Genomic DNA, 24,226 nt, shown 5'->3' on the forward strand with positions numbered 1-24,226 from the left:
TTTCACCTTTTGTCCTAATGGCCATATGCAAAGAAAAGAAGATGGTAATAGCAGTTTAAAGTACCCCTTAACTGACCTCGTATACCCTTCCCCTTCTCCTTTTATGATCACTCGCACTTAATACTCACGTGCCCGTCTTGATTAGAGATTCTCCGGACTCGGTCCGTCCAGGAGGTGCTGCCTCGCACTCAATGGCCACCCCCGGCGAGCAGTACTAAAGGGATTTTTGGAACGGGACCCGTACCCTTTGGTCCTACTGCGTGCGCACGTCTAAGCGTACCAGTTGCCGTAGGCGGGCAGCTCTCTTGAGCGTGCGCACCGTGCGTCTCCACTGCAGCCCGGAATTTCTCGTGCCAGAGGGGACAGCAAAAAACAAATCACGCCTTCGGGGTCACCACTGAAAGCAAGCGTCCCCAAAAGGTAGTTCCCTCCCCACAATAGGAGGCAAATAAGGACACACCCCAGGAGGGAATGAGACCAAGACCAAGTGCGGGTGATGTAAAAAGGGGTTTATAGAATCAAAATAGGGCATGCAAAGGACTCTGCAAGCTCCGAGAGCGCTTTGTCTGACAATAGCAAAGACAGTCATATTTATTACAAAACCACGTCACAAATCCTGTAAACTATAGGGGGCACATAGTGTCAGGGATTGGGTGGCGTCGACTAAGCTATAGGTGATACAGTGATGAGCCTCACCAGGCTTGGTGGACATCTGCGTAGTGCCAACGTGGGGTGGATGGGTCAGCTGGGCTCCTCGGGGTGGAGCTGCCAGGCCAGGCGCGGTCTCTGTCGATGATTGATGGCTGCACTAACACTTTGCCATTGTGGCCACACACACACAAACACTCATCCTTTAGACGATTCCAGTTGTCCTGTAAATCCTACAATATGTTACTCTAAGAAATAATAGGAGACCAGAGAAACAACATGCAATGTGAAGCTTCACCAATACATCAGTGCACTATTACCTTTGACCTGCTGACCGGGTGCCATAAGTCTGGGTGTCTGGTTTGAGGGCACAAGGTGAGCTGCCTTGTCGTTCTGTTCTGTTAGATGTGGTGAGGAATTACTTTATGATATGTTAGTACAGGGTTGAATACCTATCTCCAAGGCCCATTAACTTGGGGTGAACTGGAGTACTACTGGATCAGCAAGGGTACATCTCTGGCCTCTTGAGGCGGTGGGGTTTAGGACCAGGTTGTAAATAATTCATTTGGCCGACTATGGTGGCCTCGGACGTGGGGGGAGGTGAATTCTTGAAGCGGGTCCAGCAGAATAAGGGGAGGTGAGGCTGTGCTGCTCGTGCACCAGTAAGCCCTGGCGGTAGGAGGGGGAGATGGCCTTGTGGCTTTACGCGATTCTCTGTGCCTGGGCTGTACAATATATCATACGAGGGAACAGTTGGTAAAGTTAGTAGCATTAAGATGATTACAAATTTCGATTGTTTATACATTTGTTAATTTCTTCATACGTAGCTATAAAAGTTTGGCAGTGGCACAAACATTACATAACATTAGTTGAATGCATATTGGTAATTCATAAGGCAATAGATAGATAACACGTGAGGTAGCATCAGGTTGGATCGTGTACTCAGGAGCATAGAAGCACGGGGGTGGGGTATGCCGGGGAGTGGGTCCTATAGACCTAGCCTCCCATACAGGAACCAGGAAGAGTCAAGGGCATATATCTAGGGACGTCATTTCACCAAAATGCCAGGGGTAGCGGAAGTGACATCACACGAACCTTGACCTCTGATGACATCATAGGAAGCGATGGAATACAACCTTTCACCCATTGACAAAACAGGAAGTGACATCACATAGCATTGTTCCTAAGTACACTACGAAAAACATGGTTACGATATCACTATACTGTGATATACATTTCATACAAGAATAGATCACCATATGTATCGTTAATATCAGTGTATATAGGCCAATGTTACCAAATTATTGTGAGTGCAAGCAGACATCCAAGGCCAAATGATAATGATGTGTTATTCTATAGCAGGCTTAAGCGCTTTCTATAGAACAAATATACATACAATATCACCCAACCTGTGTTGGTACTCATTTATCGACCTTAGAAGGATGAAAGGGTGAGTTGAGGTGTTTAAGAACAGACTAAATCAGTGACTCACCTTTAATGAGTCTAGCAATTATAGTATAGAAGTCCAGAAAGACAATTATTTGTTATTTCTATTCTTTCTAATTTAGGGTCACTGCTCAGCCGCTCCAGAAACAAAGAGCCACGTGGCGCTGGCACAGCCCAGGAGCTAACACTTAAAAAACATGTTTTTAAACAGATGATTTTCTTTTTTTTTAGGGGTAGCAAGGGAGACAACAGGGGTAGCAAGGGAGACCACAGGGGTTGCAGCTACAACCCCTGGCGACCCCCAAATGACGTCCCTGCATATATCATTATATTCGCACTCCCCTTGGGAAAGTGGTGAATTTAAAACCCTATCAAATTCCAAAAGCTAGAAAATAAATAGTCCTTAAAAGAGGTCGAGAAAATGCTGGTAGTCGACATCATAGAACGATCTCAGATTCCATGTTCTTCGCCAATAGTCCTGGTGGCCAAGCCAGATCAATCGTGGAGGTTCTGTATAGACTTCCGAAAGTTAAACGATGTGTCCCAGTTCGACAATTATCCCATGCCAAGGATTAATGACCTCATTGATCGACTCGGCACAATCATTTATATTTCCACGATTGATCTCAACAAGGGCTATTGGTAGGTTCCTCTAAATCCAAACGACAAAGAAAAGACTGCATTCTCCACACCTAGAGGACTATTTCAGTTTAAAGTGCTGCCATCTGGTCTTCATGGTGCCCCAGCAACATTCCAAAGGCTAATGGACAAAGTACTAAGACCCTATTCTAGTTTCTGTGGAGCCTATTTAGACAATATCATCATCCATAGCAAACCTGGGATGAGCAAAAGACACATTTATACAAGATCACCAAAGCCTTACAACAGGCCGGGCTAATCGCCAACCCGAAGAAATGCCACCTCGCTCAATCGGCCATGAGATATCTGGGATTATTTGTGGGTAATGGAATGTTCCAGCCCCAATTAGAAAAGGTCAGAGCCGTGAAAGGGACTCCCATACCAAAAACCAAAAGAGATCTATGGGCTTTTTTGGGACTAGTAGGGTACTATAGAAGATTCACCCCCAATTTGTCATCCATCACGGCCTGTGTAACTGACAAATTGAAAAATGCTGGACCTCAGAAGGTAAAGTGGGGTAAGGAAGACCAGACCTCCTATGATGCCCTTATGTGTCAGTGGCGGTCTGTGATCTTTATGGCCTGTGCAATGTGTGGGGTGATTGAGGGGCACAGGAGTGTACAAGAGGGTCGGAGGGTTTTTCTGACAGGGCTGTGTTGGCCAGGGCAGCTCGTGCTGTGCTGAGGGAGGGGAAGTGTGAGTTTGATGTCCGAGTTGGGTGAGGTGAGGGCAGTGAGGCCGTAGCTGGGGTGGGTGGTTTATAGTGCGAGATGTAGGCTGGGGTGTTAAGGTGAGGTTTGGGGGGGTGCACGCCAGCAAACTGCCCGAGCTGCCTTACGTTATTTCTGTGTGAAGTGTCGGCTGAGTGGGGGGGGGGTTGCTGGGTGAGAGGCGGAATTTGGGATGGGGAAGGGGGGAGGAGTGGGGATAGGTGTGGTAAGTCCCGGGCCGGCATTGCAGTGTGAGGAGTGAAAGCTAGAGTCACCTAGAATCAACTTTGACACAGCAATGGAGAGACACTCAGGTTGAACCTTGGCACAGCAATGGATGAATTGCCTAGTGCAAACTGTGGTATAGAAATGAGCACACTCTGATTTTAATTTTGGCACAGTAATGGAGAAATATCTAGCTTCAACTTCGGCACAGCAGTGGAACGGACCTAGATTTAACATCGGCATAATGAGGAAAGACACTCGGATTCAACCAGGTTGAAGCAGTTCACAACTGCCTAGATTCAATTTATGGTAGAGCAATGTGGAAACACTTAGATGCAATATATGCAATTATTTAAATTTGGCACCGCAATGGAACGACACTCCGATTCAACTGGGTTGAAGCAGTTGAAAACCACTTGGATTTAACTTTGGTACTGCAATAGAAACACCTAGATTTAACTTTGGTAAAGCAGGGGGAAATGGCCTTGATCTAACTTTGGCAACAGCAAAGGAAACACACTCAGATTTGACTTTGGCACATCAATGGACGCACTCAGATTTAACTTTGGCACTGCTATGTAGACACCTAAATTTAATTTTGGTAGAGGGAAGAGGAAATGGTCTAGATCTAACTTTGACAACAGCAAAGAAAAGCACTCAGATTTGACTTTGGCAAACCAACCGACATACTCAGATTTAACTTTGGCATATGGCTATTAGGCAATAATTGATGTAGTAACACTGTGTGAGACTACACAACACTTGTCTACTTGGTATTAGGTAACCCACCTTTTGGTATAGGTCTGTACTACACAAGTTGGTAGTGTGACTGAGCAGCCAGGCCTATCTCAAATGTGAGCTGTAGAGCGTAGCAATGAAATTCGCCAGTACAAGTAACCAAGTAACACTTACACTTAAGGTTTCAGTTATAAATAGTTATTTATTTAACATTAATTTTTAAATAAGCGTTCTTTAAAAAGGGCAGGATATGTAACACTGTAGATATGTTTTAAAATACTTTTCAGAATCAACCAAGTTAGTGGATACTCTTTGGATATGCTTCTTACACAGTTCCTACACCCTGAGTTGACTTCATGCACAAGGACAGTAATGGCATTATTATGTCAGCAGTTATGCTTTGCAGATTCTGAAAATGCAGAAAGGAGAGGAAGGAAAAAGTTTAAAGAGGTTCTCGGTATATGTGAGGACAACTAAATCCTCCAATGAAATCTAGACAAGCCTTTCCCAGCAGTAACAGTCTAAAACAAGTTACCACCTATCAGGGACAAACAATATTAAAGTCAATGGGCTAGACGAATCTGCAAGGAGCCAGGACAGCCAAAGTCAATTGGAGCACAGTCTATGGAGCTGAGGCACTTCTTAGATAGAAAGTCTTGCACAAAGTAAGAGAGTTTGTAGAAACATTACTTGTAGGCTCACAAGCTGTTAAGCCTGTGAAAAGCAGAGTTGGAATCAACAATATGGACCCTAACCTATTAGTTGATGAATGCAACAAAGCCATGACCACCGCACTTGATGATATTGCCCCATTAAAATTGAGAAAAGAGTAAACCCAAAAGCCACCTTAACACCTGGTTTACCCCACAATTGAAAAGCCTAATGCTAGATAAGAGAAAATGCGAAACTGCGAGGAGACTTCTCCCCTCTGTAGAAAACAAAACAAACCTAATTAATATATCAGCCCAATACACGAAAGACACCCTCTTGGCGAAACAGGAAACTTATAATAACAGAATCCTGCAAGCTAACTCTAGTATGAAAGAATTATTCACCATACTAAAAGAAATAGAAACTCCTATTCCAGTACAAGACAATTGCATCAAAGACAAAACATGGTGCTCCGACATTCAGCATGCTCTAGTCAATAAAGTTTCTAATCTTCAGAACAAGACAGCTCAAAAGAAAGCCTCATTAATACCCTCGACCTCCTCCAACAAAATACCTTTGCTACCCCTCAAACATCTAACCCGCTTCAGTTTTTCTAAAGTCTTTACTATTGAGGGTGAGAAGGTCATACGCACACTCAAACCCTCAAACTGCCATGGCGACCAATGTCCAGCCCAACTAATCAAGGACGCCGCCAGAGATCTAGCACCGTTTATCTCAAAACTCATGAACGCCTCATTTGCATCAGGTACCATCCCTTGCAACCTTAAAGAATCCTGGCTACTCCCTTTCCTTAAGAAACAAACCCTAGACCCCACCATACCGACTAATTACAGGCCCATCACAACAGTGCCATTCCTTCTAAAAATTTTAGATAAGGTAGCATACATCCAAATTCAGAACTTCTTGGAACTTAACCAACCACTAGGAGCCCGCCGATCCGGTTTACGGCCACAACACGGCACGGAAACAGCACTAATTGATCTCATGGCCCAAATAGATGAACTTGGGGACAATGGAAAACTAGCGCTACTCCTCCTCCTTGACCTCTCGGCTGCATTTGAATTGGTGGACCACAAGGTCTTATGCAGCCACTTGGATTCAGAAGCCCATTTCTCCAAGGAGGCCATAGTATGGGTACAGTCCTTCCTCAGCAACAGGACTATGAGAGTCTTCTCTCCCTCTGCAGCAGCAGACCCCATCACTTGTGGGGTGCCCCAGGGATCATGTGTCTCTCCGACCCTGTACAATGTATTTACCAAGCCCCTTTTTAGATGTTCTGGACCATCTGGGTATCACCTACACTAACTACACTAACTATGCAGATATCATAATCCCCAGTAAGTGGTAAGAGGATCTGAGTATTAACTCAGATCCTCTTACCACTTACTGGGTATTATGATAAGGATTTAGCCTTGGTGAATGGAATTTACAGCATCGTTCAGGCATGGATGGCCACTCATGGTCTCTGCCTGAACGATGACAAAACGGAGCTCATCATCCTTGGCACTACCTCCCACCTTACTAGATTAAGCCCTGTTTACTCATCCTTCACCATCGATGGGAACTCCATTAAAGTCGCCAAAGAAGTAAAAACTCTAGGTTTTTACTTGGAATCCACTCTAAAATTCACCAAACAGGTAAAAAATACCTTGGCTTCATCCACTGCATACACATACAAATTAATCAGAGCCCGCAAACAATTCCTATCTCCTAACAGCTGCATGATCTTAGCCAGAGCTCTCATCCTGTCCAAATTAGACTACTGTAATGCACTCTACATTGGTGCCAACAAATACATCATTAAAAGAATACAGATACTCCAGAACAATGCCCTCAGAGCCGCATTAATCATAACAAGGAAAGAACATATTTCCGAGACTAGGAGGCTTCACAAGTGGTTATCCACCCACGATACAATCAGCCTAAAAACAGCATCTCTTATCCACAAATGCCTAAATAATAAGGCACCATGCTACTTGACAGAAAGAATCAATAGAAAATCCTCAAGCAGACCCATCACAATAGTCACCTCCAACTGTCTCCTTGTGCCACGATTCAAACTTTCTACTATTGGGGGCACTAGCTTCCCGGTCAAGTCAGCACAACTGTGGAACTCCCTGCCAGCACGGAGAGCGGCCCAAACATTCACTAAATTCCGACAGAATCTCATTAACTGGTTCAAAGAGAATAAGAAGTAACTTCTCTAGCCCAGTATCACAACTGTAAATAACTTTAACTGTCTTGTAAATTATATTAGTTTGTACTCTACATTATTCTAAATGCCTGTATCTTCTTCTGCTTGTATATCTTGTATTTTATGCCTGTATACTTTGATTTGTACTTATACCACATGTAACCAAGTTGAATGCCTTCTTTTACCTTTTGCGCCCTGATACCCTCGGGTCTGGCGTGCACTATAAATAAATAAACATACTCTAAAGGTAAGCCAATGCAAGTCTCAACTGAGAAAAGCACAGCTCAAAGACACTGAAGTAAGTACCCAAAGTCTAAACAGTACCTCTAGTTTGAAGAAAAGTGGTCCAGCTGGATTCTGTCCTGTTGCAGCGATGCAGACCCTGTGTTCCTGAGCCTCAGTCGTGGGAACAAGAGGGAGGACGTCTGGAGGGCTCCTTCGGCAGCAGTTTGGAGGTCGTCGGCAGCTACGGGCTCTTTTCGATTTAGTGGCACTTTGCCGTTTCATCGCTCGATAAACAGCACCATTGCAGATCTCGGACACCAGTTGGGCTTCCTTCACTCATTGGGTCCTGCACTCTGGTGAGGGGACTCGAGGTCTGGTCGTCCTGCAGCTGGAGGGTCCTTAGGCGACTCCTGGAGCTTCTGGTTGGATTCCAGACATTGCACTGGACTACGGATTTCTCAACCCCTGGCACTCGGTTCCTGCAGCAGCAAAGAAGTACAGCCAGTAGGGGAAGATGGTCAAGTGGAGTTCGTCTCGGGGTTAGTTAGTCCCACTAACCCAAGGGAAGAAGTCATCCCTTCCGGAGCTTCTTTGTTGAATTGATAAAGGAGTTTCAGCATAGCAGCAGGGCTTCACCGGGCAATTCAAAGATCCAGGAGGATGCAGCAAGCTTTGTTCATGCTTTCTTCGTCAGGTCTTTCTCCCAGTGGTCGACTCTGCCTCTAGTCCCAAAACCCTTGCCTTTTGAGCAGGTTTCTCCCATTCATGCACAGCCTAAGCTGTCAATCACACAGCAGGTTGGTTGTCCTGAAAGGACAGCCAGCCAGCCAGCCAATAAGAACTGGTTGCATTCAGGCATTCCTAGAGACAAAGGACAGGAGAGTTTCGGGAACCTCCCTCACATCCTGCCTTTACAGACACACTGGAGCTAGAGGCGGGCTTCAGGGCTGAAGCCCGCCAAAGGCAAAATGAACAAAGGGCTCAAACCTGGCTCAACGCGTAGAGTAAAACCCAAGAAAGACCTCACAAAAAGAAAATGGTAAAAAAAGAAGACCGGGCCATTTTGACAAAATGTTTACCCATGGGTGCTATACTGTAGCTGAGGATTCAGCCTGCCGTAGAAACGCACAATGGTAGGAAAACTAAACCACTGCCACCAGCTATTTAAAGTAGTGAGGGTAACATAAAAAATGTTACATGAGAATGTAGGATAAGAGGCTACTAGGTAACACCCCAGCACTCCACATATTATTCTTGGGAACAGTAGTTCGTACATGAAAAGGTATTCAAACCGTAAGGGAAATCTAAAGGATTTCTCTGTGACACTGCACTGAAGGTGCTGTGTGTCACCATACAAAAAGTAGATGCCCATAGAGTTTGTCAGACTCCAAAAACAGAGGAAAGACATCATCCAAATCAGGTCAAAACACATGAGAGAGTGAGAAAAAGTCCTAAAGTCCAGCAAAAGAGCTAGGGGATCTCTAAGGTTGAAGTAAATTAGCACAGAAATTAGAATTCTCCCTAACAATAGCCACCTAGATTTAATTTTGGTAGAGCAAAGGGAAAATGGCCTAGGTCTAACTTTGACAACAGCAAAGGAAAGCACTCAGATTTGACTTTGGCACAGCAATATACACTCTGAGTTTTAACTTTGGCATTGCTATAGTAATTCCTAAACGTGAAGTGCGTAGGAAGTGCCCTGGCTGTTTGGCCGGAGTCGCTGTCGACATCTGCCTTTCTGCTTTCCTGCTCCTCGCCGGTGTTGTATGCGTAAGGAGAAGCTCGGCTCCCTTTTGCGTGGCGAAACGTTAACAGCATCTTTGCAAGACTTCATTTGGTTGCCGCCCTCTGGACCGCCTACCCGCCCCCAGCAGCATCTACATCTGCCAGGTGCCCGCACACCTGTGCGCGTGCACGTGAAGTGCGTAGGAAGTGCCCTGGCTGTTTGTCTGTTCGGGTGTGAGTGGGTGAGGGGAGCAGGGGGTGCAGCTTTTCTGAAAACGTACGTGTCTTCCTTATTTTTTTTCTTTTTTCCCACAAGGCTGTACAAGTACACCCTTTTGATGTACCTTAATAGTAGGTGGAACTGTTGAATTATACAACTGCTGCATGTTATGTTCTTATTCTTTGGGCTAATCCCAGATACTGACGACCAGCGGTTGTGATTCACTCGGGGTATAAAAGGGCCACCCTCTGATATATCAATCCTTGCCCCTGCAGTGATGGCAGAATTAGAGAAACGCGTGAGACTCTCTGTGGGTCCATCTATGCCAGTAACTGCATCAGCAGGTAAGGTTGAAAATGTCCATCTTCATTATAGAGATGTATATAGCCTACTTGGTACGAACCATTCACAGGACAATGTAGCCCAGGGTGATCCAATAACAACAGTGCCCTCAGCAAGCTCTGCTAAAGGTAGCCCTTCATGTGATGAATTGAGCAATTCTAAGAATGTAGAGGAACCTCTACAAATATTCTCAAACATTAATGGTACTTCCCTTTCAGTGGCTGGACAGATGACCCCAACTGAGGATTTGTTGAATTTAGAGGCCTCATATCCAGTGATATCAAGAATATTGAACTTACTGGACAAGGGGCATGACTATACGCACTATGAATTATGCGACATAAAAGCAACAATGTCTGAAGCTTTGTCAAAATTAAACAAATTAGAGGGTTTTATCTTTGCTGAGAAATATAGGCAAGAGGGAGGCTGCCTCACTCATCCTAATCAAGCTATTTGCACCACAGTCAATAGTAATACAAACAAGCAGCACCCCGAATGTTAATCAAACAACTCAAGTGCAGGATGTACTATTACCCCTAAATATCGCTCCTCAAACCTATGTAAATGCATTGGGGGGAATGGATGGTACTCACTCCACACAGGCATCGGAATATGCACAATTATGTCAAAAAGTCGTCGAAGACAGCGATAAAATTGATCAGATATACGTCTTTCTTCAGATTGAAGACTCTGCTCAAATTGTCGTTCAGACTACTAAATCCTCAAATTCCATGCCCTCAAAAGCCGAGCAACCAGATAGCCCTTCAGCTCTTACCAACTTGTTAGATGCAGAGGCTCAAAGTGAATTAGAGCATGTAGAGGCTAATGAGGGATTGGAAGTGTCCCGCAACTCTGGGTCAGCTATACAGTTTTCTTCCAGGAGAGAGAAACGCTTGTATCTGCGAGCATTAAAACTTAAAGCTAGCCACCAAGCTGCCCAGCAGGCTATAGGCAAAAAAGCCATAAAAACACCCATCACAAAAGTAAAAGCATTGGAGGTCGCCACAAAGGTGATAAGCACTTCTAACAACATAGAAGCGGTCATTGACCTAACAGAACCTACTGAAGAACGTAAAGTAGCCTTACAATTAAATAGTAAGCTCCCCATAGATTCTGCCACCAAAGGTACCCTTGTGAAGGGCATCACCCCAACTAGGAAAACTGGGGCTAACATAAATTCCAATCGAATCATGACCACGCAAGTGGAAAAGTCAACTTCCGCTAAACAAATTGAATCAACTCCCAGCTTCACAGTTCCACAACAAACGCAACTGTCAATGTTTTACAAATAGATCTCAAACAAAAAAACAAATGTGCGAAGCCAAACGAATGAGGTTAAAGGGCAATCTTTGACAAGTGACTTATGCCCAGCCCACTTGTGACCAGTAGTAGAGTCTTTTGGCAAACCTTCGGGAACTTCTCCGAAGGTAATGAAAAAGAATACGAGCAATCAAACAATTGAATCGTCACAAACAATTTTCGTGGCTGATAATGATCAACAGACTATTCCAAAAGAAATAGAGCAAACATTGTTATCTAATACTGAGGAGAATGATAGTTAGAGCCAAAGGACATTGAAGATGGTTGGTTGGTTGAGTAATGCCAGTATCAATGATGATAAGCGGCTCAATCGATCATTTATTCTACAGGCGTTTCACAAAATTCCAGCACTTAGAACTCTTAATTCAGGTGATATTGAATGGATTACTCTGCCAGGCAAGAATAATCACTGGATGGTGTGTCAATTTGAATCCATAATTATAACTAAATTGGTGTTGAAATACAGGGCTGATCTCAAGCTTATTGGGCTAACACCGTACTTATTTGATTCTATTGATGAGGCAACTACTTTAAATGAAACGTATGAAGAATCATAACCTACACCAATTGCATGTGAATCCAGTCCAATGAATGCTGGACTGCCTGATCAGGCAGTGATTACCCAACTTGCAGCCCTTTCAAACATCAGCAAGGATTGGTCATGGTTAACTTCTCATGCTGTTAGCTTAAATACAGCCCAGAAACCTTGTTCTACATAGTCGCAAACCGTGCATAAAAACTGCCTCATGGAATTCTTGCGGGTTTTCTAATTTGCTCGCATGGGCTAAAAATACTTTGCCCTACAAATCCATTGACTTTATATTTTGTCAAGAAACCATGAGCAGACATAAGTTTCAAATTCAAGGTTTCGCTACATTTCATGCTAAGGCATTAAGGGGCAATACCGGAAGGCCATATGGGGGCCTGGCAATATTTGTCAACAACCTTGAGGTAAAAACATACATTTGTACCTAATTCCACTGTGCTTTTAGCTATTATGGTATCTTTTGGTCTTCAGCCCCAAGTAGCTTACCTTATGATCTCAATGTATTGGAATCCGGCTCAAACGCAGTTGGATACTATGTTTATTCTTCTTGCAACAATTTTGGAAGAGGTTTTGAGTCTGAACCCTGACTGTAGAATAATTATAGGGGGTGACTTTAATGCCTGGTGCTTACACTCTAATGGCACATCCACTTGTAGTCAAGCCCTCGGTGACTCTTCTCCAGCTAAAGCGTGAGGGTTGCGATGGGTTGAATATTTCTCGCACTGGGAAATCTCGTTTTTGGGTTTTGACCGGCTGGTCGCACTGGTTACTTGGAGGAGCGGCTCAAGGAGCTCCTGCATAGATTTTTTTGCAGTTTCATCAAATCTGCTGGGACTCTGCAGGCAGATAATAACAACAGAGCCTGGTGTAGATGACCATTTAATTATATGGTTGACAATTCAACAAAGGGTGGTGACCTTGGTGAGTGATTGCAATCACGTTTTTCTAGAATGTGATCACCCGGGCATATCCCTGCTTTGGAGTACCTATCTATGCGACAAATTAACCAGTATGATTGATAAACAACTGGCTGCTGATGTAATAACAGGCCTCCAATTTGGCTCACTACAACAAATAGTAGACGGGCATACGCATATAATTCGAACGGAACTCGTCAAACTAGCCAATACTCAAGATTTGCCAAAAGTAAATCTTGCCCAAGCTTATAGTAGGGAGATTTCTTTGGCAAAATGTCAATCTAACAATTTATCCGAAGTAGAGTTCTGTGTGAAGAACAAAATCCTTTGTAATACCTATCGCAACAATTGTAATAAAATCAAGCGCCACATTCACAACTTGAACAATCAAAAGACGATTGGTAATCTATATCGCAATGATCTGAGATCCGTATGGGCCAAGCTCAGGGCTGATACGATAAAACATAATAATGAGCAATCTGCATTCATCTCAGCGCAAGCATAGACACAATTTTTTACTACCAAATTCTGGTTACCGGGTTCATTTTGTGAGATGAGTCCATTTTGCCCTTTGAAGCTACCCCATATGATATCTCCATGGTCTCTTGATGACGTGGAATCAGCAATAATGTCTTTGAATTATTCCAAAGCAGCGAGTCTTGACTGTATACCGCCTTGTGTGCTGAAACCTAATCCCCAGTTTTGGGCTAAAATTCGAAAAATGCAATTCAACAATATTCTTCTTACATCAAATTTGTCACGATCATGGTTACATTTCATCATGGTACCGATATTTTAAAAAGGGAATACAGCTAAGCCCAATCATTTTCGTCCAATTGCACTCTTAGATGCCTCCGATAAAGTATTTTCCAATCCTACTTTTGAGAGAACTTCAAGCACACATAAACCATAACAACATTATGTCACGATTTCAGTTCGGATTTCGATCTCAGATGGGCACATCATTGAATGCTACCATCTTGGCCCATCTGCTCCCGAAAACGAAAGTACGTAATGCCGGCCCATTATATATGGCCTCAATTGACCTTACTGCGGCGTTTGACTGTGTAATTCACAGTTTGTTGAGGGAAAAAATGGCCTGCTTGGGTATTCCATCACATCTGATTACACTCATTGCAAAATTACATCAGAACACTGCCTATTTAGTAAGGGTTAATAAGATTGGCGCGACCACAGATCCAATACAGACGGAGGTGGGAGTTAAACAGGGTTGCAGCTTGGCTGAAACCATGTTCAACTTATATCTCTGTGATATTGACGATATTTGGTCAAAGAATGTCAGCTTTCCGGCAAGGCTTGGCCATTTGAAATTGCATTGGCTCGCCTTTGCAGATGATATTCTGAAATTCGATTGAACGCCTTCTGGCCTGCAAGCCAAGCTAAATCTATTTTCCCATTACTCACAATTTACAGTTTAATGTAAAATAATCTAGGGTCATCATATTTCTAAGCCTTAAGAAAACAAACCCTGTACAGAATTGGTCTATTAATGAAACCTGTGTGCCACGTGCAGTTTCCATCAAATACCTGGGGTATGATTTGGTGGACTCTAATTCCGCAGAAAGCAGCGCTAAATAAAAAGGTGAATTCTTTAACCACACAGATGCGCATTGTCTATCTGAAACATTGTAAATACTGTATGGTACCTTTGATTGAGTTTTATATTTTCAAGGTAGAGGCAACTATTCTTTATGGCCTAGACACATGTCTAACACAGATGGATAATATTCTTGATCAAATACAGGGGAGGTTGTGGAAGTGAAGCTTAAGATTAGCAAATTCCCTGCCAAATGTAATTCTTATGCATGAGCTGGGTCTTTCTTCTTTGTCTGTGAGGTTTCAGTGGCTCTCCGTATCAAACTTGGCTAAGATGTTGTTTCTGCCTCCTAACTCTCATGGCCACTGGTCAAGGTCCCTTAACTGTATGCCCTGCAGGATCCCAATGGACCCAGTCCTGGCACCTCTGGCGCCAAGCTTATTTAAAAGTGTGCTCTGCACACAGTATGCTTAAAGCATGTGCACCTAGGCCGGGCGTGGCCATACAGAGGCATTGGAAGCACGTGCAGAAGACAGGGGGAGTGGCAAGGTGGGGCCTAAAGGGAGTGGCTGGGGCCAGGCTATATATGCCAGCCCCACCCGCATGATGGCGCTTCGCGTTAGTCTGCTGGAGCAGCATACTGCTTACCGCCGTCTACAGATCCTTACCTGTTCCAGTTCAGCACGAGCATCGTAGTCTCCGGAATCCATCCTGCATCTTACCTGTAACCAGCCACGCCATCGCTGGAAGCTCTGCTACCTTCTTTCAACTCTGCATCTTACCTGGAACCAGCCACGCCATTGCTGTAAGCACTGCTACCGCTTCCAACTCTACAGCTACTGCGCCCCTCTTACATGTCTCCTTGAATCCACCTCTTGCAGCGCCTTGCATCCTTACCTGTCCCGAACGCCCATCAACACAGAGTCATCTTCCGGCAAGCATCCTTGCGGATCCTTCCATCTGGCAGGAGTTTGGAGTACCGCTCGCCATCAAACACAGACGGGCTGCACCTGCAAAAGAGACAGAAAGCACAAGGTTAGCAATTGCATAAACTGTAAACGCTGGGCAGTGCAACTCGCAAACTTTGTGCATCATCCGGGAATCCAACTTACCTCTTGTAGGTTTTCCGGATTGGACTCTCTTCCACCACCGCATACTCGTGGGGCCATCTTCATACCTGGAGGGAGAGGAAAGGACAATATAACGTTGCGGACAATAATCATTGGGGAAATCATCACCACGAATATGGACACTAATCATTGGGGAAATCATCACCACGAATACGGACAATAATCATTGTTACAAAACACCTACCTTCAAGGCGGGATTGGTCGCAGCCGGTCTGGGCCACCACGTAAAGGACCAGTGACGCAACTAGGTCCATCCACGGCGCCCCTGCTGATAGAAAGCCGGACGGGAGAGCTCATCCTTACACTGAAATGGTGAGCTTGCATGGGCAAACTCTTGCTCACTTCATTATGCATGAAAGGGTCGAATGGAATCACAACACCACCACGCCATTCTCATTGCCCCTCATCTTCTCTCAAGGGCAGTACCAGCATCCAGAGCCTTCGATTTTGTCAGCAGCTGCGGGTGAGAGTCGATCCAAGGGAGCCAAGTCCTGGGAGGGCTCCAACCATGCACCAACGTCCCCGCAGAGACCAGGTGAGCGTAACACTAACTCATTGTATGAGAATTTAGGACAGATGATAAAGGAGCGTAACCCTCCCTCAGTAGCCAAATATTTCGACAGAATGGTAGCTTTATTGTGGGAAATGGGGCTCAAACCAGAGGATTTGGAATTTAGGCTCATACATGCCAAAAAAAACCTTTTTGGGCTAGACTGGTGTCATACTATTGACCGCATTGCTCTATTGCCATTATAAAACGAAAATGCAAAAATGGCTACAAAGCGATTACCTCGCCAATTACATCTATTACAATTTCCATGTAACAAATTGCGGGATACTTGCATAAGATTCAAGTTGAATCAAATTCCAACTTATGAGAGAGTTAAGAATAGGCATCCTCGCATTAGAAATGATGAAAAGAGCAATTGTAGATTTTGTAATGATTCAGCTCAGAAAGAAACAATTAAACACTTGGTTATCCACTGTCAATACTTGGACCTGAGAGATTAGGCAATACTGTCTTATCCAGGGAATGGTTTTGGAATACATGTATGTGGGGTACTAGATTTAAGGTCATTCTCTCATTGACAAGACTGCTTATAAAGATTAACGAGGAACTTGCAAGCAAGTTACAGCGATTGCTTGACTAAAATGAGGGGAATGTTAGAGATGGTTTGTTGACATCATGTAATAAGTTCTAGCAAGAAACGGGAGCCATGTAATGCAAATGTGATTTAATTTTAGAATTAAGGTTGTTTTGTATAAGTGGATACTTAAGAACACATTTTCAAACAGCAAGAGTGACGACTCACATGCAGACATTTGAGGATGTCAAGGAATTTTGATAATTTGATATTTTTTGTTTTATGAATACCTTGTAAAGTAGGAATGTATATCTTGAACAAGGAATATTTGTAACATCAATGTTGTAAAGGTTTGTTGACAAACTAAATACAACCAATAAAAAAAATGATGTCATCGATATGGCTACCTTGTGCAATTTAGGCTAAATGCAAAATATGGCTGCCTCGTATCATTTGGCTAAATGGCTACCTTCTACAATGTAGGGTTAAATGCAAGATATGGCTACCTCATACAATTAGGATAAATGCAAGATATGGCTACCTTTTACAATTAGGCTAACTGCGAATTATGGCTATCTTGTACAATCAGGCTAAATGCAATATGTTCAACAGTTATTGTTCGGTGGGGATGCCACCTTTCTAGGCAGGAGGTTCATGGTGCAATGACCTGGCTACTCCTTGCACTAACAATACTGTGATTTATATCAAATGTGTCGCTCTCTCTCTCCCCCTCTAATCTCTCTCTCCCCCTCTCAATCTCTCCCTTGGTCTCTCTCTCTCTTTCTAGGAAGCACACTGAAAATCAGGCCTTCTCCTTCTGCACCACAGAGGGTGGCTGGACAAGTGGCGTGAGAGTGGAGAAGGATGGGAAGGGACTACAGCAGGTCTGGAAGCGGCAGATTCAGCAGTTCAATAGAGTCAGTCCTACAATGGCCGCAGCTGTGTCCAGGCAGTTTCCCTCCCCACGTCTGCTGCTTCAGGTGGGCTTTCAGTCAGGCAAAAAGGCGTAGGATCTTTATTGTTATTCAATCTTTGTCTTCCAGTTCCTTCCAACAGTGTTACCCATCCGTTTGGTTACTTCCTACTCTATAAGAGTGTCTTTTCAGTAATCTATGAATGTTATGTCTGAGCAGCCCACAGAAATACCTGTTATTATGGTACATTAACCCTCGAAATTCCCAGGCTCTTCCCGTATATCCACCTAAGGAAGGCACTCTCTCCTCAACTAGTATCCACTGTGACCAGTGGATCCTTTCGCATAGACCTTTAGGTATTTGCGTGCATTGTAAGCATATGTCTGTAATGATACATTCCCATAATGGCTGAGGGTTTGGAAATATACAAAGGGGAGGGTTTTGACCATTGTTGTGTGTTTTTCCTTGGTGTTTGAGAACGGTAAGGAATATCCCTTGTAGAGCCACCGCAGCCTTAAGAATAAATGGCAGAAAATATGTGTGCTTTGTAAGGCTAGGCTCCAAATTCTTCTGTTGATTGGAGACCCGTGGCCCTAAGATGTGATCTCTTTTCCACATTAAAATGACAGTAGTCAAGGGGCACTCTTGGAAGGGCTGAATGGAGCCAATCATATACCACAGGCGACTTCACAGTACAGAAAACATACAGAGGTTGTTGCTGCTCACTTCATTCAAGAAATGCCAAAGGATGTGTCTACCAAAAGGAGAAATTGAGAATACCAGAATAGGATCTTTGGAAGAATGGGAGGGCAATCCAACCTAGAGTAAATGTGTATGTGAGGGGTCAGATAGCTGGAACCAAAGTGGTTGCTTTGGTACACTTGACAAAAGGTTAGTCAGTTCCCACTTTAGGAAGCAGCAGAAAGACTTAAGATTGTATATACACACACACACACACTCTCTCCATGCAATATTGTAAGGTAGATGGGGGTGGGTTTAAATGGAGTAAGTCTTGTTTGTAGATAGAAGTCTTAAAATAGTGTAATAAACGATTGGTGAAAGAAATGCAGGTCTCTTTAAAAAGGAGAAGTTTGGGGTATTGAGAAATGCATCCAATTAGTGCGCTAGACCCAAATGGGCTAAGGAGTTTCTGTCAGCAGAAAATGGTCAAATGTGCACAAAGCCCCCACTGATGCATGCTGGTGTTGTGCTATCACTACATGGTTCAATAGGGAGGAATCATTTCCTGCAGAGCAAAAGCTGTCATGGACCAGTGAGGAGCTGTTACTGTCAGAAGTTAAGCTGATCCACACTGGGCGGTGTCCAGTCATAATATTGAATACAAAATTTCGAATGTCAAAAAAGTCGAATCAAAAATGTCGAAAAAAAAAATGAAAAAAATGTCGAATTATTTTTTTTTTGATATTTTTTTTTGGCTCTAGTTTATATAAAAGAAATAGGTAAAAACAAAAAAATCAAAATAAAAGGGGGGTTGGGGGGAACCCCCCATTTAAAAAAAAAGTCATAAAAAATAAATTCGACATTTTTTTCGACTTTTTGACTTTCGAAATTTTTGATTTCGAAATTATGTCTATAAACCACACTGGGCAGCAGACGGCATTGCTTTTTTTTATTATTATTTGGTTCCACAGTTGGAGGGGAAGTATTGTGGCTCCTGTAGTCCATTAGTGGTGTTTTGTGGCCTTTCTTAGACTAAGAGCTTGGAAAGGGGCACAGACTGCCTCTCAGAGCAGCCACTTTAATCCTGTTCCTCCCAGCTCCAGAGAATTGGCTTGCTATCTCCACAAGATCAGGCTGAGAGTATTTTGCTAGTCGTGTCCCCTCATAGTTCATCTGCTGCCACAGCAAAGTTTCGGTGTGGTGAAAAAAAGAAATGAGGGAGATGTGCAAGTATCACGCTGACATGTCTGGTTAGTCTCTGATTATTCCAGAAAACAGGTCGTTTTTTTTTATTCAGTACTGCCTGTTTCTACCAACCACACTCATTTTAAGTACAGTGGTATTTACCTTGTGCAGTATTTTAAATAGCTGTAGGTAAAATGTATATTTTTGCCTCTAAGCTCACAAAAACGTTTAGTCCCATAAGTGAAGGGATCTGCTACTGCCCCTTGTAAGTACTTGATCCGCCTATTCCAGTGCTGCATAAAAGGGTGACTTTGCCTATGTACGTGTCTTATAAGTTCCTGCTCTGTGGTTATGGCAACACCCAAGAAAAGTGATTATTAAATGTGTCTTGTTTTCGTTTAGGCTTATGAAAAATGCACTACGGAGAAGGAGAGGTTACACCTGTTAACTGGCCTTACAGTCAGGAAGGAGAAATACACGGGACAAGAAGGCACGGAAGACACAGGCACCCAGATTCAGGAGACCGAAGGCAAAGACCATTTTGCTAAAGATAACCAAAGCAATCTGGTGATGCAGGAGAGCCAAAGCCGACATAGTCCTGCAAAAGAAAACCCCCAAAGCCCAGAAAGGTTTGGCAAAGAAGAGAGTGAAGAACAAGACCACTTGAGGAAGGAAGAGGGTCAACATCAAGACAGCCCTGGCAAGGTAGGGAGCCAAGCCAAATGCATTGTGAAGCAGAAGATCCAAAGCGCCCACGAACTGGGGACAGGAGACTGCTCATTCCCAGGCAGTCTAAGGAAGGAACAAAGTCAATATCTGGACAGCTCAGAAAAGGGAGTGAGGCAAGGCTTAGATAGTCTCATGCAGGAATGGAGCCAAGAGCTAGACACTTTGGGAATCGAGAAGGTTCACAATGCAAACATTGACGGGAATGAGGACTTGGAAGCTTTTTCCTCTGCAGATTTTAAAGGGAAAGATGTCCATGCTCTGGAGGATACAGGACGAGAACGTCGACTAGGACCAGATGTGTCACGTCGCATTTACACTTTCATGTTCTGTACGAATCCTGAACTTGTGCTGGACTTGGGCTCTTAAGACATTTGAGCACAGCGTAGAGACGGTTATACTTACAAAACAATTTGATTAATGTTATTCTTTTTATTAATCTGGGGCAATTATCAACCACAGTCGTACAGCTAAATAACTAACTTTCTTGTTCACGATATCTCCTTCATCAATTGGGGTCAGGTTGTGCATGTCAATAAACCGGCTGGTATAATACTGCATATACAATTCATGTTTTCATCCCAGATTACACTTGATCGTAAAACAGAAGGCCAGTTCCATTTTGTTGCATCATCAGGGAACAACACCACCACCAGCTTCCTCTGTTTGCAAAAGAATTGGCTAGTGGTCTTGAAAATGTTTTATCTACAATCCCCAACACCCCATTTGAATCTGTCTCCCTTCACAAGTCTGTGTTCTCACTGCAGTTTAAATTTTGTTCTGACATAAAACAGCTTTATGAAAGCCAAGATTAATGAGATGGTTTCACCTGGTTCCTGTCAGACTATTTCTGGGAAGAAATGCCAAGCACCATGAAATTATCAAATCTTAAGGACGGTTGTAAGTGGCACTATTCTACAAAAAAACATGCTGAGCCTGTAAATAGTTTGTTTGAATCTACTGGTTGGGTAAATTGGGCTGCATGATTGGGTACATTGTTGCAATTACCCAACTACAGGAATGAACACAATTCTATATTTTGACATTACATTTTTTTGTCAAGTAAACATTAGTGTCTCTCTCTCTCTCTCTCTCTCTCTCTCTCTCTCTCTCTCTCCCTCTCCCTCTCCCTCATGGCCTCAAGAACAATCCTACTCACGAAAACGATTCAAGGATTTTTATTAAAGAAATTGAAAAGGGACTTGCCAAGGGCCGTCCTCCTCTCTCTCGTCTAGTGCGGGTGGACCCTCCCTAGCCCAGATGTCTCTAAACCCCAGGATGGTCTCTAGAGATCGGTAACCCCTACCGTCTAAAATTCTGCTTGACTATTTGTGGTGTCCTAAGGGCACACGCCCTTTCTATCTGTCTCCCTCTGGGAACAAACCAGGTGAATCTCAAGCTAGGTCCGACAATACAATTTAGTATAAGAATAGAAGCCTTTCAGACACTCTGATCCCACTTGGTCCTTCTGATTCACGCACCTGTACTCCTCTCCCTTCCTTCTACTCTCCTACCCTTCCATTTCCTGCTCTGCTCTGACTCTACCTCTCACCCTTCCCTTCTGTCCATCTGATGATCTCTCTACTCCCCTCCGCTCTCTGCCACTAGTCTCCCTTCTCCACACTACCGCTCTTTTCCCCACTACTATTACCACTGTAGCGTTTACCACTACTGCACTCCTCTCTCCATAACTCTCCCGTCTTCACTACAATACACTCACACCTTCTCCTACAGTCACCCTCTTTTCACTCTTCTCATTCAGCCCCTACTCTGCTTGTGGCACTCTCACTCCTGGCACACACTCACACCCATGTATCACTTTCTCTCACCAACCAATACCTCACCTTGCAAACTCCTTCAGTAATCCTTCTTCACGCTCCTCGACATTGTCTCTTGGTCCTCTTTCTCCTCCCTTGAGCTGACCCGAACAACTCACACCTTCCTGTTCTCTGTCCCCTTTTTATGCTTGCTCTTCCCCCTTCATTGTTTTTTTCCCTCATCTGGTACCCCATGCCAACTGCTATCTTTCTTCACCCCTGGGGTGGGGTAAGAAAAAACAGATAATGGGCGTTAAGCACCACCTTCATACACAGGTCCACTTGCATTTGGGTACGGTGGCCCACTTTCAACACAAGCAATGTCCTAGTTCGTATTGGCAGATAGTTTGGGTTGCGGCTGGATATGTGGATTGTTCTGCAGCCCTGTTGAAGGTATATTGAATGTCCCAGTCTTGGTTGAGCAGTTATTGCTGCATTGTTTTGCAGCCCCCTCTGTGAACCTGCAGAAAATTCCTTCCATCAGTGGCAATTCCATTGCTCTATGCTTAACATTGTTACTAGTGATCTCTTTCTGGGTTGGGTTGCCCGCGCTCTCCTCCACCGCCAGGCCTTCTGGGGAAGGTAGTCTTCTGGCACAAACAGAAAGACTGGATAGCATTGTGCAATACAGATATGGGGCTAGAAAAGGTGGTATTTATTGCAGTCATGTAGGCACATGTAGAAGGGACCCTCCTAACTCCAATACACAGCCTCTGGAGCTAAACTGGCCCTGACAAAAAAACCTTGGTAGGCCTCCCACCCCATGCTAAGAGAGGGCCCCATCCCTTCTTGGCAGGGTCAGGTCCCTGAATCTCTCTCATAAAATGAGGTGATATGATAAGAAAGGAAAGGGGTTTCAGCATGTTCACACATAGATTGCAGCACATTATACAAGCATGGCTTGATTCATGAATGTGATCTATTCCTGCCGTCAATTGTATGCAAAAACACACAATATTTGACGTTGGGCATATTTAATCTCAGCATCATTACGCTAATGAGGTTTGACGCATCAAAAGAAAATGCTCCTCACGAAGATCATCATCTAGAAGGCCAACCTATCCATTATGGACTGTCACCGACTGATGCTACTGGATGTTGGTATATGAGGCCAAATGAACAAAAACATGTTGCTGTAGGTAATAGTGAAGCTTTCCAGCTACCTATGACAAACATACGTTTTAAAGAGATAAACACAACATGTGATAGTCCTTTTATTAATCGATTTCAATTACTACGATTGCTTCATCTTGTTCCGGAGTTTAATATTATTTCATCAAAAGATGTATTAAGCATTGAACTGCCAGAATTGAACAGCTATAGCAACTCTCCTGTGGTAGTGGATCGTATTTGAGCATATGGTGACAGGTAAAAACATTTTTATACAGCATAAGATGGTTTTTCAACAAAAGCCTTTAAATCTCGAGCCTCGGTATATCCCATTGACACAAAATAATCCAACCCCTGTTACGCAATACATTTCAAAGGATCCAACTAATAACACAGGATGGTATACTCAAAATGGTATCCTGTGATTTTAGCAAAAACATTTTTTTCGATTGCTTTTTTTACTGAATCCAATCCAATGAAAAAACACAGATTTAAAAAAAGAGATATATATATATATATATATATATATATATGGGGTAAGGGGTTAAAACGGGTGGGGAGGGGGTTGGGGTTAAAAATATGAGGAAATGGGAGGGTTGGCGAGGGGGTGGTGACCCCCCCAATAAGGAAATAACACATTTTATGATTTTTTTCCAACTGATTTTTTTTTTGGGTAGAAAAATCCATCGAAAAAAATGTTTTCAGTAAAATCACATTGAACCTTCAAAATACAGGGCAAAGTCACACATTAATCAAGAAACATATTACCACACAGCCTACAGCACAAACAAATGAGGGCATTAGGCGGGTAATCAGTACGGCACAAGGTTGGCTGTAGTGACCTTTACGTCGAACCTCACAAATCAATTTTCTTTCCTGGAACAACAGAGGATTTCATTCACTGGTTAAAAATCCTGTGGGCCAACAAATAATAAAGAGTGAAGATTTGTTATTCCTACAGGGAACTTGGATCACCGGTCATTAGATATGGATGGATATGATCTAGTCATATGTAAAGCTATTAAGGGTAAAGAAGGCTGACCTAGAGGTGGCCTCTGCCTTGGGGCTAGAAAAGATATCTAGATTAGTAAATATAAACAAGCATATCTGGACAAAAATTATGTATGTGCAATTTTGACCAATTTTCCAAGATTGAAATGTAAGACTCTGCCAGTGGTTTTGTATGATCCCTCTGATGGCCTTTGCACTCAAACCCTGATTAAAGCTTTAAAGAACACTATAAAGCATTGGCAAGAAACAGGGGTCTATAGAGATTTTAACACACATTGTATGACAGCTGAAGATAACGATACCATCTTAAACTCTGGTGACTTCCTGGATGAAAAGAAAGGCTCTGACAACAAAAATCCGATGAGACTATTGAATAAGGGTAATGCTTGGATCAATTTGTTTCTGAAATATGATTTATTACCATTGGTCCCTACAGACAGC

General features: G+C 43.4%; 1 protein-coding gene across 3 annotated transcripts in view; it reads left to right on the plus strand.

Annotated features, from left to right (window-relative positions):
• EME2 (essential meiotic structure-specific endonuclease subunit 2) overlaps window positions 1–20,662 on the plus strand; it is a 476,808-nt gene extending 456,146 nt beyond the window's left edge. For all 3 annotated transcript variants that reach the window (XM_069646994.1, XM_069646995.1, XM_069646996.1), the window contains 2 exons: window positions 17,129–17,321; window positions 19,524–20,662. In XM_069646994.1, the coding sequence (XP_069503095.1) occupies window positions 17,129–17,321; window positions 19,524–20,216 (886 nt within the window). In that variant the 3' untranslated portion in view covers window positions 20,217–20,662. The remainder of the gene's footprint in view (window positions 1–17,128; window positions 17,322–19,523) is intronic.
• The last annotated feature ends 3,564 nt before the right edge of the window (window positions 20,663–24,226 follow it).

This window comes from Ambystoma mexicanum, chromosome 2q (assembly GCF_040938575.1).
Source record: "Ambystoma mexicanum isolate Mex_15411 chromosome 2q, UKY_AmexF1_1, whole genome shotgun sequence".
Classification (NCBI taxonomy): Eukaryota; Metazoa; Chordata; class Amphibia; order Caudata; family Ambystomatidae; genus Ambystoma; species Ambystoma mexicanum.